We start from the raw sequence: 15,676 nt of genomic DNA, 5'->3' as shown, positions 1-15,676 counted from the left end.
TCGTAGGAAGATGCTAACCATTGCTGAAAAGGTTGAACTTTTGGACATGTTAAAAGAAGGACGAAGTTATGCCATTACGGCATCAATGAATCCAGCGTTCGCTACATAAAGAAGGACGAAAAGAACATACGGAAGACGGCAAGTGTTACAGTTAATACGACAGCGAAGAGGGTGGTAACTTGTATAAGTATGTTGGGAGGGTATATAAGTATGTTGGGATGGTATATAATTATGTTAGGAGGGTTTATAATTGTTGGGAGGGTTTACAAAAGCTTAAATTTATAAAAATAAAAAAAGAGTAGGAAAAATTATGAAAAAAAAAACACCGTAGATTTTCATGCCCTACTTCGCGGATTTTCGCCTATCGCGGGTGTGTCTGGAACCTAACCCCCGCGATAGGTGAGGGATCACTGTATTCAGAATAATTGTAATATTAAATGATCCTTTAAATTGGGATGGTTTGTCTGAATTAATTTAGTCAGCATCACACCCTAGCCACGACAAAAACAAGCACCAACAGAAGAAAGTTCATTTGTAGCTCTAAACATATTTAGGGTGTTTTTTTTACTCACTTCTTGACTGTGACTGATTTTCTTGATGGAAACTGGACTCTGTTTGTTCTGTCTCACTGGTTGGCTGACTGCATTTAGAGAGGTGTTTGTTCAAAACTGCTTCAAATGACTGACTGCATTTAGAGAGGTGTTTGTTCAAAACTGCTTCAAATGACTGCATTTAGAGAGGTGTTTGTTCAGTTCTGCTATTTTCTGCAGTTCATTGAAGAAACTGTAGGTGGCATTTTTAGTAACTGTTGCCATATACTCAGTTGACAAGGTTCTGATTTGTTAAGGGGTTCCATGTGGACTTTCAAGAGCGTAGATCAGGAAAGGTTCAAGTGCTGCCAAAGCAGCTCCACTTTCATAGTCCACAATTGCATTGTTGTGGTGAGGAGACTGTGGATCATCACTCTTCAGGGTTCTTGATATACGCCCATACTTGTTCAAGAAGTCAGTTAAATCTTCATTTTGGCTGGTGTTTGTGAGCCCACTGATAACTGAGTTTGGGATTTTAATGTTCTCTGTGTTGACAATGTCAATTTTTCCGGACTTGACCTATTTTAGGGTCTGGGTCAAAAGTAGGTTTTAGGGTTCAACTCAGGACTTGCTAGAAGCCTCAAAACAGCTCCTGGCTGGCTTGCCACTTCTGTACCACTCACAAGGGTGTGTACAGGGTGAAAAACTACTATCTGGACTAGTTAAGTGGGCTAGGTTCGACTACTGGAGCAGTTAGGCTTTTGAGAAAGCAAATGAGTTAAATAATGACCACAGACCCAGACATACAATTAAAAGTAGCCGGCTTGGTATTTACAATTAAACAGAAAAAGACATTGACATACAATAACATTAAAGAGGGGATAAGGTTACTTGTACCAACTTGGAAGATAAAAAGATGATAACCTTTCCCAGAAGTGGTAAAGAATAAATCCTTTTTTGTTTTAAACCTTTTCTTAGATTTAAGGATTTCAGTTCTAAGTTTTTCTTTATTATTTCTATAGGTTGCAACCCGGTGTTTAAGTTAATGTTTAGTTGAAGATTGTTCTGGATTCCATTTGAGTTAACTCTGGGCCCAGTCTAGTTCTATTCAAGGTTTAAGTTGACCTGTAAGTCTTAACCATTCGTTGTTCTGTTTATAACCAAACAAGTAACATTTCATTGTAAATAATACCTATTTACAACATCAGTTACATTCTTATCAAAAATAAAGGGTGTACAAAATGTATAACTCAAAATAATTCAGCAAAAGACTGAACAGCTCTATACCACAGTTAAATTGTCCTTTTGTTCCTATTTGTTAACCCTTCAATTGTCCTGAATTAGAAATTCCTGAATTTATTACTGCTGTCCTGCAGAAAATGTGGGTAAATCCTACCAATTCAGATGAAATCCCATGCAATGTCCAGCAGAGAGCGGTTTGCTTCTGGCTTATGCACAATTCACAAGGTCCGTGAGAGGCTCTCCATCTTGGTTCACACACGTGTCATTGAACTCTAGTTCTAGCTCAGATTTCTTCGACCCAATCTTAATGGCCTACCATAAACAACATAAAACCAGCATAAATACTCAAAATAAAACTCTGGGTAACTTAAAAGTTAAAAGACCATTTCCGGTCTTAATTGGTGCTCACTGAGAGGGCGTCGTCACCGTAATGGCGGCGGAAACACATGTCAGGACATTGACTGTGCAAGTACCTTAATTAGGCTCAAAATGCACCGTAATAATTCACAATTTTAACATAGAACGTAAATTCCCCATCTTAACTTTCCACTTCCATGAAAACAATAACATGTCACAATAATATTACTTGCAGAAGAAATAAAATGCATTTCCTTCACTCACCAAGTCCTGTTCAGAGATGTGCAAAAAGTCTTTGTAACAGGGACAGGTTGGAACACAAAAATACCCTTTCCAGGACGTAAAAAAATAGCATTGAGACAACTTCCAGACCCGTTTTCTTTTCTTAGCTCTACAGCTCTACACACACTGAACTTGTATCTCACTGGTCTTGAACCAAAAAAAAAAACACAGCAATACCGTTGGCTGTTACCAGTCACATGGCTCAAGCAGAGCGTGCCTCGTCAAAATAAAAATCTAGATGACAGATCATCTATTTCAAAACATAAATTACAATAGAACCCAATACATTTACATTTTTTAAATACATATTTATTCATATCAACTTATTTATTGACGTTTACTTGTTCATATTCAAAACTGCTTTTATTAACAGGCTTTTATTCACAAGGCTCTGTTAACCTGTGTTACCACATAAAAAAATCAGGAAAATTCAGAGAAATCATGTTAAGACAATTTCCAATTTAGAAAATATAGCTTATAAAACATTATTGTTGATCCAAGAATAGAATGTATTAGCTGTGTCATTACTACATCCTCCAGAGCAGACAGCATTGAGATGGTGGTCCAGAGTTTGGTCGTGTGAGGAGAATCCATTATCAAGTGAGGCGTGCAGACATGACTACAACTGTATTTTATTTTTCATGAGTAAAAATTTTAAGCTGCTGGTGGCGCAAGATAAACAAATCAGGGATCACCAAAAGCCACAAATAGATGAGGGTAGTATAATGTATATCTGAGGTGTATGTATATAAAAATTGGTGAAGACACTGCAACACATAGCAACTAAAATGGCAAATATTTTTCACAGCATTTAGTAGAGATCCAAAATTAAACACTAAAATATTGGACTTACATAAAAACACATATCTACAATAAATATAATTTTGTTTACTGCTCTGCAAATAAAGAAATATTTGCCAACACACTAGCCATAAAAAATTAAATAATAAAATGTCAGGACTGTGCCTGTCAGCTTGCTGTGGAGCTCTTCTGCGCCCTAGTCAATCAGCCGCACCTTTATGATGGTGAGTTTCTACAGGGTACATCTGGTCAAGGATAACTAGAGAGAAGAGTTGATGACTGTCAGCAGACAGGGTGTTTAATATTATTATTATGACGTGTATAACTGTAGCCTTAGCCATAATATGTTCTTATGTTTAAGTCACGACATGTACTAGAGGTCGTGAAAATGTTTTTAGTTACACACCACTTAATCAACAGACACACACATTGATTTGCTTCATGTTTTGACTACTGCTATGGCCAGCTGCAAAGCTGGCAACAGAGACGTCTCGGTTGACGTTTCTGTGTAGTATGGGGCTAGCCCAACCGAGGGGATATAATGTATAGGCCTGGTGGGTTCAGGGTCTTTCATCTTACATCTTCCTGCGTGCAGGATCGAGCTGCAAGATACCTGAGCGTGTAATGTTAATTTTACCTGTGATCCTTTGAATAAATCAGCACTGTTTTGAAGTTACTTTGACTGTCTCGTCTCTCAGAGTTAGCAATGGTAATAAGAACCATATCCTGCAAGGCCAACTCTGAGAACACCCAGTTCATCAATTGTACTCAGTTCCACTTGTTTTTGCATTTGTGTTTGTGCTACTAGAACAGTTTAAGGCTTTATAACATGATAACAAATGCTCTGGACAGGATGTTGATGCACACTGGAGATGGATTATTGTGGTTCTGCTGTGTACTTTAGTTGGTAGTGTGACTCACTGCCTGGCAATAGATGCTGCTTGCTCCAAAAAAGTGCCCTCACAGAAACCGAGAAAATGTAGGCTACATGTACACATCCACAAAAAAATAAACACTGGCAGGCTACACACCCACTTAACACACATGAATGAAAGCACACAAAGAGCACAGGAACACTAGCTAGCACAAAATAGCACACATCTGACACCCATCCACACCACCTCTCCTGCCTACTCAGCCTTTCTCTCTCACACACACTCTCAGTCATAGACTCCAACCAAAGCTGTGGGATGGTTGTTCAATTGCGTCATTGCCAGTGAGTGTGTGGGTGTGGTCTTCACTGGTTTGTTAAACATACCAGAGATGAAATGCTAACAACACCCAGTCACTCCCTGCCTCTTTCTCTTTTTCTCACTCACAGTATTGCCCTTCATTTGGCTCACTGTCATTGCAGCTTTCATTAGGTGAGGTCCTGCTTTTAAATATCAGCAAGGCGGATAGCTATGATGTTGTTTTTCTCTTGGTAGCTCTATCTATAACTGTCATTTTTGTACATTCAGACAACTATTTTAAGTTTTCAACAACTTTCTTCAGTGTCTCTCCTTGTTTGTTTTCTTGTCTCTGTGGACCTGATGGTACAGGACGTCTGCAAGTTGATTGGCATTTGGCTCAGCACAAGTTAATCTGACATCTCTCTCTGGAGATTCTTCTTCCACCAGTCTTTCCCCTGAGAAGAGCAAAGTACAATTTGGTGGCTGTCAGCAAGTAAAGATGTCTCTCCAGCTGTTACTGCTGTTATGTCTTTCAGTTGTCCATTTGTGCATGGGCGACCAGCCTGTGGAGGAAGTCATCATAAAAAGTAAGTAGCAATATGGACAAGAAATATGAGCCTCTAGTTATATGGAAAGGCAAGCAAGACAGATTATAAGACAGAAAAAGAACAGACTGTGTGACTTGATATTAATTTCAAAAAATGATAAAATCCTTTAAATGTCTTTACATGAAACAACAAAAAACAGACTCAACACAAAAGCTACAAACAGAGTATCGATACATGTTTAATTTAATGAGACGGCACATAAAATGTATTAGATATTTTAAGATGTATTTCTAAATCAGTTTTGAACACTGAAAGAATAAAGCTTCACAACTCTTCATATCAACCTTTTATAGACTGAACTGATGATTCAAACCTATATTCTTCTGATTATAACTTATATGAGCAACCTTGTTTAAAGATAAAATGCTATAAGAACAATACCATTTTATCATCTTATCTTGGTATAATTTAACTGTTTTGTGCTTATTATATAATGCTGTTGTGGGGCCAGTCCTTAAAAAATAAAGTTCAGAGAAGTGCTTACTGTCATGAAAAGTGAAATGAGAAAACAGATGCAGACCAGACAGAATTTGCAGATTAGATCAAGATCTCAAGAACTCATGAAATGCATGGATAACAGGTGAGTCTATGATAACCAAAGGAGTAACTACACATACGACTGAACTAGTGAAATACAGGAACCAACAGGGATGACAGATCTGTAGACTGGTCACTTGGAATGACTGGGACCAACATGCTGCTAAGTATTAGATCTATCTGGTGGTAAAAGACTGGGTTCACAAAATGGCAGCACTCATCATGAACACTGAATATTTCAGGTGCAGTAATAACTTCACAATCAGCATCCAACAAAACCATCTGGGAAATATTTACTTTGTGATGTCATGTAAGTTTGTAGTATTTTGTTGTAGTTTGCAGTAATAAAGTTAATTCAATGATTCAACTTTATATTGTTTTAAACAATAAAAAAATGAGGATATTTAAACTTCTCTCTGAAAGGCTGTGTCTGTGTGACACAATCTACAATAAGTTGTGTGTTTTTTTATCGTAGATGGTGACTTCACATTTAAGTCTGGTTGGATACAGTGAGTCAGAAAATTTGGCGTAGCTAGCAGGCAGAGAGGGCGTTGTTGGCAGAGTGGAATTGTTTTTGGAGTGTGTGGGAGCGAAAAATAATCCATCAGGATCATTCAGAACCCATTTAATAAAGTTGCCCAACAGCAGTGGCTTCTGTTAGTGGAACAGTTTTGCTGAAAGGAGAAACATTCTGGTTGGTTTATAGAACATAATGTTAATGCTCAATAGAATAAACAATGCATGTTTATTGTTTGTTTATTAAAAAGTGCAACAGCAACTAAAAGATTCACAGTCTCAGTGGTTTCTTTGTCATATTTCACATACTGAAGGTCCAAATTTGGTTTGACAGTACATATTTTGGTTGAACTTAAATCATTTGAAAAGTCTAGAGATAACTGTACAATATACACCCCAAAGGTGTGTCACTAAATTTTGACAAACCTAATTTACTTTTTTTTTCCATTTCATAATTCTGTTGATCTTTCCATTTACATATCGTTTTTGGGTATAATGTTCACCATCTTAGTTTAGTATACTAGAATTTGTTAATTAGCACTAAATGTGAAGCACAGTTGAGACTGATGAAAATGTCATTTATTTTAAATGGATTTAAACAAAACATTTAAGAAATTAAATGTTTGAACTGATGCCATTACAAAATAAAAAGAATAAATATTCATCCTGAGAGAGGCAATGTGTGTTCAATATTCATGGTAGCCTTAAAGGAAATTTTTTGGGCTGACCATGGTCAGTAGGCTCCATCCTCTGGGGAACATGAATGTCTGTACAAAATTTCACAGCAATCCATTCAAGAGTTAAGGTATTTCAGTCTGGTAAAAGGTAGACCATTCAACTGGCTGTATGTAGGACTGACAGAATGACTTTGCAGTTCCCCAGAACCATGCAGCTCACAAACTGTTTTGGTATAAAAACAAAACCACTATCAATTTGAGTTATTCAGCCACCCAAGCTACAAAAGCTACAGTACAAATATTATCTTTAAAACTGGCTTTTATTTCCTTGAGAAAATCTGCTTTATATCCTTAGCCTGATGAGGCTTGTTTTGGCAGAGGAGTAAGGATGGTTTGGCAGTGTAAAATTAGCTGAATCCGGGGTTCAGTGGTCTCGGAGCTTCAAGGTACTCACTGATATTCTGGCCTGAAACAGCACATATTCAGAATGAAGGAGCATAAAAACCTCTAAAGCAAAAGCACAAAATCATAACACTTAACTGCTGACTACTTGTGTGCATCTGATGTGCATCTGGAGTCAGTGTATGATTTGTGTATGGGTGTGCTTCTAATTGCACAAATTCATTAATATACAGTATATCAGCACTGCCTGTGTATGAATGTGTGCTGTGCCACTTTAGAGAATACAGTATACAGTATGTTACTTATTTATAGCCATCATACAGATAGCTCTCATGCAATTATATGTGTTTAATTTCCTCCTAGAGGAGAGACTTCCTCTCTTGGGTGGCTGGAATGAGATGAATCCAGATTCAGCTGACGTTCAGGAAGCAGCTCAATATGCCGTGACAATGTTCAACAATAAGTGCAAGAGCAAGAGATTGTTCAAACTGCTTAACATCACTGCTGCTCACAATCAGGTTAGATCCACCCTTCAGAAACAAATTCCAATCCAATGCACCATTTCACCACCACTAATTGTAATGCTAACTTACAACTTTTAATCCTATGTCTGATCAACTCCACAGGTGACCAACGTGATCAACTATAAGATTGATGCAGTCCTGGGTAAAACCAAGTGTCTCAAGTCTGAAAACCATGATTTGAAAAGCTGCAGTCTTGGGAAAAGGGTAAATTTGTTTTGTGTGTGTATTTGTATGTGCTTATAAACCTATATTTAACTCAGCAGCATTTTTAACACATTGTTTTCAATCTCCAGCATTAGCTCCATTTCTCATGACAATGACCCCATTACCTTTTATGTTGAGATATTTGAGATTTCCCAGTTCCTATGTAACAATTATTGTTGTTTCCCAATCCACAGAATCTGAAGTGCCAGTTTAAGGTGGCTCTAGAGCTCCGCAACCAAACTCATCACCTGGACACACAAAAGTGCTGGAAATTTGAGGAGAAAGTTTAACTCCTTAAGGTTGACTTTTTTGTATTGTTGTTGTTGTGCTGGTGTGGAGATCATTTGTATGGCTTGGAGCTGTGGTGTATTGTACACGTTATGTTTTTCACTCATTTATTTAATGTCATTTTTATTATTTTATAGCTTTATACACCATCTGTTCAAAGACAGTGCTTGACACCATTGCTTAAAATTTTTAAAAACCTGACTTTAGCTAACTTAAGAGATGTTAGCATTAACTAACTAATCACAATAAAGAATGCTACAGCATTTTTACGCCGGATGCCCTTCCTGACGTAACCCTCTCTATTTAGACAAGCTTGGGACTGGCACAGAAGTCACTGGCGTGAAAACCCCCTGTGGCTAGATACACACTCTTTGTAAATAGTGTAAAAGCAATGATCAGAAATGACTCACTGAGTCCTTTGAAGCACAAACATATTCTCAAAATTAAAATCTTTAAATCCTCTATAATAAGTCCTATGCTTTCTCTTCTAAACACCATAGTCTGGTGGTTTCAGCTCCTGGTCAACATCACATGGAAACTGTCCTTCAATGAAACAACCAATTTATTCTCATTTAGTCATTCATCCTGTCAGAGGAAAATTAAACTTGGTGCTGGGAAATACAAGACTTTCTCGTGGGCTGGCAAGTGAGTTTAGTCTTTGCCACTAAACTGCCCAAGCAGCACTGCTCCACACTGTGCCATTGGGACTGACATGACTGGGATGACGTGGCTGTTTTCCACATGTAAGCAGAGTCAATGTTTTTATGGCTGCTCTGGGGGAGTAGTCAAGATGTCATTGGAATAACTTTAGATGTTATTTTTCCAAAGTCCAGTCGGACAATTTGGCATCTTTGGATCAAAATAAGTTGATAAAGACCAATAGTTAAACTTTTTAGTTTAGTTATGATGTTGTTTTTGTGTATTTTAACATCAACTTCCCAGGGACTACAGATGAAAATGAATCTGTTTGATAAAATTTGACACATTTACAATCAATGTGATAAATAAATAAATATGAATATGATTCAAATCAGCTTCCTTTGCAAACAGTATAGGTAAAATTACATACATTGCCTAATATCAATACTAAATATGCAACAAATCCTGAAATATAGTCTTTTATACTCCTGGTATTTAATGTGTAAAATCAGTGAAGTTCCCCTTTAACAAAGACTTATTTTCACATGACCCTTGAAGTAAACAGAGTAAAAATTGTATGAGTCAAGGTGACTCTGTGACATCACACTCCAAACAATTTAAATAAAATAAATGCCATAGTCATAATCGATAGCATCTTACATCAAAATTCCAGCAACACACTCCAGCCTCCACGGACAGAAAGCACAACACAGACGTGACCCTTCTGGTCCTGCAGCTTATATTTATTCATCAACACATAATGCACCTTTACAAATATTTACAAAAGCATCATAACAGTTTATCTTTCACTTATTTTACAGTTTCAAACTAAATATAAAAAACTGAAGAATTGAATTTTTAATGTAAGACTTGTTAATGTATGCTGTTAGTTTTTTTTTTTTGTTAAAGATGTTGTGCAGAGTTCTCCAAGGCTCCTTACCACTGATCTTTTATCCTTTAAGTGGCGCTGACTGACTGGTCTTGTGTCAGTGATTCAGATCAGTAGTCGTCAGACACTGGTCTCAATGTGAGGTGATATCTTACATTTCAGTATATGGGATAAGAGTCTATGTTGGTGGTGGTACCTGACAGAAAAACAGACACAGAGACCATGAACCAGCGGTGAAACAAAAGGTTAATCTGAATTATTGGTGCCATCCACTGGTCTGGAAGTGTTACTACACACACTTGAAAATGAAACTAGTCCATGTACATGTTAGACAAGCAAGTATAAAAATGAATTTATGAAAAAGAAGGCAGTGAGCTGTTTTATACACTTTAACATTTCTCTGTAGATGTCACTTCTTTAAAATGTGAAACTACTGCCATCATTTAAACATTTAAGGGAATAAAATCATATGCTGTACGTACTTGTTCATGACATTCTGTATCTCTCTTTTCTCCTCCTCTCTGAGTTTCAGTAGAATATGCTCCAGGAACGGAAGCTCCAAGTTTAGATACTGGGCTACCTGATAGAAAGAAGACACAAAACGTATTAAAAATTTTAACAGGTTAATATATATTGTGGAACAGATTCTTGGGAATTAAGAAACAGATAACACTTGTCCAAAATAGCAGGCAGAAAAAGTATCTCTGCTCCAACACTGTATTATAAATATATTATTTGTAAACTGATTTTGCATAATAAAAATGTAAATATGTCTCTATTGCATATGTAAACAAAAATAGAGAAACATACAGTATAACTATCAAGTTGGTTTGTTTGCTGCTTTTAATATATTCCTTGACACTATATATAATTTTACACTTTAAGGGCTTACATACTGTTAGTTTTATATCGCTCGTGCTTAATTACAGGTAAAACAGGCCTTCATCTTCAGTCTAGATCTATCAAGAAGCATAGGTTTTTCAAGTAGAAGTCTCTGTAATTACTGTATGTATGTGAAACTACTTGACATTTTCATGGCCACAAAATTAGAGATGGACTTTTATTTTTCTGCTTTTATAGATATGTTACAGATATGACTGTAACATCAATGACACAAGAGCAAATGAACTGGTGTTTGATTCTGAGGGACTGACACCAATATTTTACACAAAGAATTCTTCTATAAACTTAAATGAAGCTGCATCAACCTGTTGGAAGTCATTGTCTTTAACTACATATGTATTTTTATGAAACTGTCATGGTTCTTTTTTTTTAAATGTTAACCCCTTGTGAGTGGCACTAGTGCGCTCACATCATTGCTGACTTCCTCTTCATCTGCATCCATTAGAAAGATCTTCATGATGTCATCAGAGGGCCCCTGCAGTATGCGCTCCCATAGGGGCCTGTCTTTGTTACTCAGCTTCCTCTTTTCTGGATAAAACACATGCACATTGTGTTGCAACTTGTTGTCTCATGTTACCTTTTATTTTCTGTGTAACTCTGGACACAGGAAAACCATACCTCCACTCTGGTGAACACAGTACAGCGCAAACTCCTGGGGATCGTTTTCTATCTGTGGTGATGAATATACAGGAAACATCTATTGTAAAACCTCAGTATAGTGTGTGATCATTACACTTCACAAACAGGGTTCAACCCTGTGGATGTCAGGTTATGAGAAAGTTTATAAGAGTCAATTTAAAGTCGACCTAAATAGATGCAATGTGTCATACAGTGATTTTTGAGTAAAATTATTTTGTCACTGTGAATGATACTTGAGCCTTTGTATTCATCACTGTGAATTCTCCTACAGATTAAAGAATGTCTACAAACCTTGAATTTGTGTAGTAGCTGTTCAATGACCTCGTTTGTGGTCATCTTGCTGGAGATACGTACTTTAGTTGGAGTACCAAAGGACGGAGTGAAGATAGAGGTCTGCAGAAAACAATATGAGACTGGTAAACTACAATACAGATTATATGAGGGGCAAAAAGAGAGATGTATGGATCACTGTATATGGAAAAGTAGGGACGGTTTAATGCCTGACAGGGAGAGAATAATAAAGGAGAGGTGAGGATAAAAGATAATATGTGGGAAGGTGCTGAGCAGAAGCCTACCTTATAGTTGTAAAAGTGTCCATTGATAGAAAAGCGATGTTGCCTTTCTTTTTCTCTTTGTGCCACCGATTTGCCCCTTTCCCTCCTCCTCTTGATCAATGAGGCGTCGCTCATACAGCGAAACAGGTTTGACTCGGCCTGCAGCTCCAGGCTCTTCTGCCTCACAGGACGCAGTGTGGTGGTCTCATAAACAGCTGGGCCTTTGGAGTGTGCAGAAACAGTCATCATGGAAATGTAATGACATCATGGAACAATAGTAGGAAAAATAAAAACAACCTGGATTATTGACTTCTGTGTCCTGTGCTGTCTCAAGCATTTCATCTAGTATCTGGTGAAGGTCAACATATTCTCCCCATCGTGTCATTCCCCTGCAGAGGCAGTAAGGAAATTGTCTCAACATGTGTGAATTAACATTAAACAGTTTTTATTGTACATACTAATCTCTCCATGTTATTTTCCTCAGTTATATGCAAGCTTCATATTCATTTCTAATAGAAGTGCATGTATAAGGCTACTTCAAAGCTCATAGTACTGTATATTGCATGAAAAAGAAATGCACTTGAAACTATAAGTTGCAGCGGAAACATGAAGATACTCAGTTAAAGGCCATTCAAATAGCAGTATGATTCCTCTGAGGTGTTAACTTTTCTTTACAAATTATGTCGCTCTCATAAATCCTGAAGCTTATATCTGAGTTCTGCGTGAGTAGGAACATGAATAATAATAGCCTGTAAAGTTAACAAATACAAAAGCCATTGCAATCTTTCGAGCACATTATCTGCACCTGGGACAATGAAAACTGCTGATCTGACCTGCACCCAAAAATAAATTGGTTACTCAAACACCATCTGTAGCTTGCACTTAATGCCAGTAGTTCAGTTTACAAGAAAAATACATACAAACACATTAAAACTATATAAAAAACAGATGCAAAGATGCATTTAAAATTTCAGCACCAGTAGTGGTATATGGCATATTTCATATATAAACCACAGACAGTGTCATGTAGTGTCATGTAGTGACAGCTCCATCGACAAGAAATAGAAGAAATCTCACAAAATCTAAATATGGTTTATCACAAAATAGTGCCCAGTTAACACTAAGAGAAAAGATTAATACTTCAGAGGTATTTGTTACTCAGGTCCCTCTATTTCTTACACCTTTCATTCAGTACTCAGGATTGGCTGACAGTAAATGGTGAAATGATAAAACCAGAAACATGTGAGACTATAAGTGCCAAGAATCCAACATTCTTCACATTTTGCTCTGTGTTGAGATTTTGTTGTATTACTCAAAAAGCTGAACCTCAACCTCTTGTTTCCTATTGGGCTGACAGGACTGGTGGGGTCAGGTGAGCTCTGGGGAATGAAGGGAAGCATTTGTCTGTCATCTTGTATTTTCAGCCTGATAAGTCTCTGTACTCCCCAGGAGATATTCAGGAAGCCTTCCACTGCCACCTCTCCATCCACCCCCTGTTACAGAGACAGACACACTTGATACTTACAGTACAGATATACTGTAGGTCCCTGTTAGGTATTTTTAGTCAGATAGAAATTGGATAGGTACTTTATGTATTAGAAATGTTTAGTGGAGATGGGATGTCTAGTTAGACTGTTAAATGCTTAGTCATGCTTATGAGTTTCTACAGGGTACATCTGGTCAAGGATAACTAGAGAGAAAAGTTGATGAAGGGGATATAATGTATAGGCCTGGTGGGTTCAGGGTCTTTCATCTTACATCTGCCTGCGTGCAAGGTGGAGGTGCAAGATGTCTGAGCGTGTAATGTTAATTTTTACCTGTGTTCATGGAATAAATCAGCACTGTTTTGTAGTTACTTGGACTGTCTCGTCTCTCAGAGTCAGTATGGTAAAAAGTACCGGCTACAACAGTCCCATAAGAATACCAGGAGGGTTTCATCTCATTGTGTAATAACAAATAATATGATGCCATAGATGGAAGTACTGTATAAGTCCATCCAAGTACATTTTCAGAATATACTAGGATAAAGGCCTGTTGAGTTACTACTGTAATGCCAGTTACATAGATATAATTTGCTGCAAAATTATGACAAATATCTAAAATTATAGCAACACAAATAAATAAAAAGAAACACTTGAAGTATTATTAAAAAGATAAATATAAATACCACAGAATAACTGAGGTGCAGCTGGGTCTGATCCTTTAGGAAGCAGTTGTAGGTATTCATCAATGAAAGAAATGCTGTTCTAGAATGAACACAACAGCAATGAATGACTAAGATGCTGCACAGCATTACACAGCACAGAGCAACACCCCACATGGGTATAGCTAATTTGTAATTACAAGAGCTCAGTTAAAGTAACAAAATGTAGCTTATGTTTTTCTGCAAGAGAAATAACCAGTTTGGGACAGCTTCAGTGGAAAACAAGGCATATAAACATGCAGCTATTTGCTTCTCACTGAGCTTAATAATTTACATAAAACAGAAGCTTATAAAATACTGTACAACACTGAAGATTAAACCTCGAAAATTACATAACATTTATGGTCCCATCAAGGTAAAATTGTCCAATATTTTACAATGACTATTGCGGGACTAAACCCCTTATAAAGTAGTCTGAACTAGCTCTACCAGTAATACAGTTTGTCAGTTTGTCAGCCCCTGGGGCAATTTTTCTGCTGAGCAAATACTTTTACTTTTGATTTTGAATGAAGGACATTAATATATAATGGAGTATTTTGAAACTTTTGTTCCACAATTAATATTGACTGTATCATGAGTACTTTTAAGCAAAAGGCACAAACTCTTAAACGCATATGAAATGACCCACCGGGACAGTTTCCTCCCGTCTCCTGTCTGGATCACTGGGCTCAGAGCTGCTTCAGTCATCTCTGCTACCGCAAACAGAAAACCAAATTAATAAAGCAGATATACTGTAATCATGCGAAAGTAATGAGCCTCAGACCACAGTATCAGGCTGCTGACTTGTTCTGCAGCATTCACATGTTATTATTGTACATGCCTCTAGATAGACACCGGATTAGCATTACGTCAACTACAAGAAAAGAATGCCACTGGAAATGAAATGAACTTGAACAATCAACACGACGTCAGTTTTTCCAACAATAAACAATGAAATTAGAGTCTTACCTTCTCTAACATGACAAAGCAGAGCTCTCTGCTTGACTCTGTATCTTTGTCTCTGTCTCTTTCTTCCTTCTGTGCTTTAAATATCTCCTTTCAGTCTCGCTCACTGAATTTTCTGCTATTTTTATTTCTCTTTCTTTCTCTAGCATGCCCTTACTCTTTCACTTTCTTCTTTCATGCTTGCCTCCAAGAGATTTAATAACAGTACTCCACCCAGTAACCAGTGATGACAGTGTAGACCCAACTGTTGTTTATGTTCTGGTCATAAACACTGAACCCTGTGCCTATGAACAGACACTCTTGGAATATCCATGTGGCTTCTCTCTCTTTTTTTAACCCGCTTTTCTTTTTTTTTTGTTGCTTTTCTTCTGTTCGTCTGCCATGGATAACACAACAATCTGAAAGCACCAGCCTGTCTTATTTGGCCCTTTCTTTCGCTCTTTCAATCTATCTCTGCCCCATCCTGTTTGCTTGTAAGAAATATCTCAGGTATTCAGCAGCTGTCATCCCAGCAGCCCCACCACACCTCGTTCTGACTGACAGTTCACTCTTGTGCAGAATTTAACACCAGCAGCAGCAAAATTTAAAGATACAGCATGTAACTTTCCAAGCAGTGTTTATAGAAAAATGTAGGAAATCCCACATCTGAACTTAATCTAAAACTAAGGCTGTTTTGATCTATACTATATTCCACGTGTACTGTCCAACAGATACTGGGGTGCACCTGAACTGCAGCAGTATACACCAAACCACAAAACTCATTT

At 37.3% G+C, this 15,676-nt stretch overlaps 2 protein-coding genes and 1 long non-coding RNA gene across 3 annotated transcripts in view; 1 reads left to right on the top strand and 2 right to left on the bottom strand.

Annotated features, from left to right (window-relative positions):
• LOC109960706 (uncharacterized) overlaps window positions 1-2,579 on the bottom strand; it is an 11,380-nt gene extending 8,801 nt beyond the window's left edge. Inside the window, exon 1 of the long non-coding RNA XR_002275040.1 lies at window positions 2,394-2,579. This is a non-coding gene — a long non-coding RNA (uncharacterized LOC109960706). The remainder of the gene's footprint in view (window positions 1-2,393) is intronic.
• Window positions 2,580-4,462: 1,883 nt separating this feature from the next.
• Window positions 4,463-9,745, top strand: LOC109960828 (L-cystatin). Its single transcript, XM_020601207.1, has 5 exons — window positions 4,463-4,576; window positions 4,754-4,971; window positions 7,488-7,642; window positions 7,751-7,852; window positions 8,047-9,745. The coding sequence occupies exons 2-5, from the start codon at window positions 4,884-4,886 to the stop codon at window positions 8,140-8,142; spliced, it is 441 nt and encodes a 146-aa protein (XP_020456863.1). The 5' UTR covers window positions 4,463-4,576; window positions 4,754-4,883; the 3' UTR covers window positions 8,143-9,745.
• A 22-nt stretch (window positions 9,746-9,767) lies between these two features.
• rassf6 (Ras association domain family member 6) lies at window positions 9,768-15,019 on the bottom strand. The gene is made up of 11 exons (XM_020601206.1): window positions 14,916-15,019; window positions 14,596-14,656; window positions 13,932-14,010; window positions 13,097-13,257; window positions 12,062-12,153; window positions 11,786-11,985; window positions 11,502-11,603; window positions 11,190-11,241; window positions 10,981-11,099; window positions 10,151-10,248; window positions 9,768-9,864 (listed from the first exon to the last, which is right to left on the bottom strand). Exons 2-11 carry the CDS (start codon window positions 14,652-14,654, stop codon window positions 9,789-9,791), a joined length of 1,038 nt encoding a protein of 345 aa, XP_020456862.1. The 5' UTR covers window positions 14,655-14,656; window positions 14,916-15,019; the 3' UTR covers window positions 9,768-9,788.
• Window positions 15,020-15,676: the final 657 nt, after the last annotated feature.

The sequence above is a fragment of the Monopterus albus genome, unplaced genomic scaffold, assembly GCF_001952655.1.
Source record: "Monopterus albus unplaced genomic scaffold, M_albus_1.0 scaffold50.1, whole genome shotgun sequence".
NCBI classification, from domain to species: Eukaryota; Metazoa; Chordata; class Actinopteri; order Synbranchiformes; family Synbranchidae; genus Monopterus; species Monopterus albus.
This window is presented reverse-complemented; position numbering and strand designations above follow the sequence as displayed.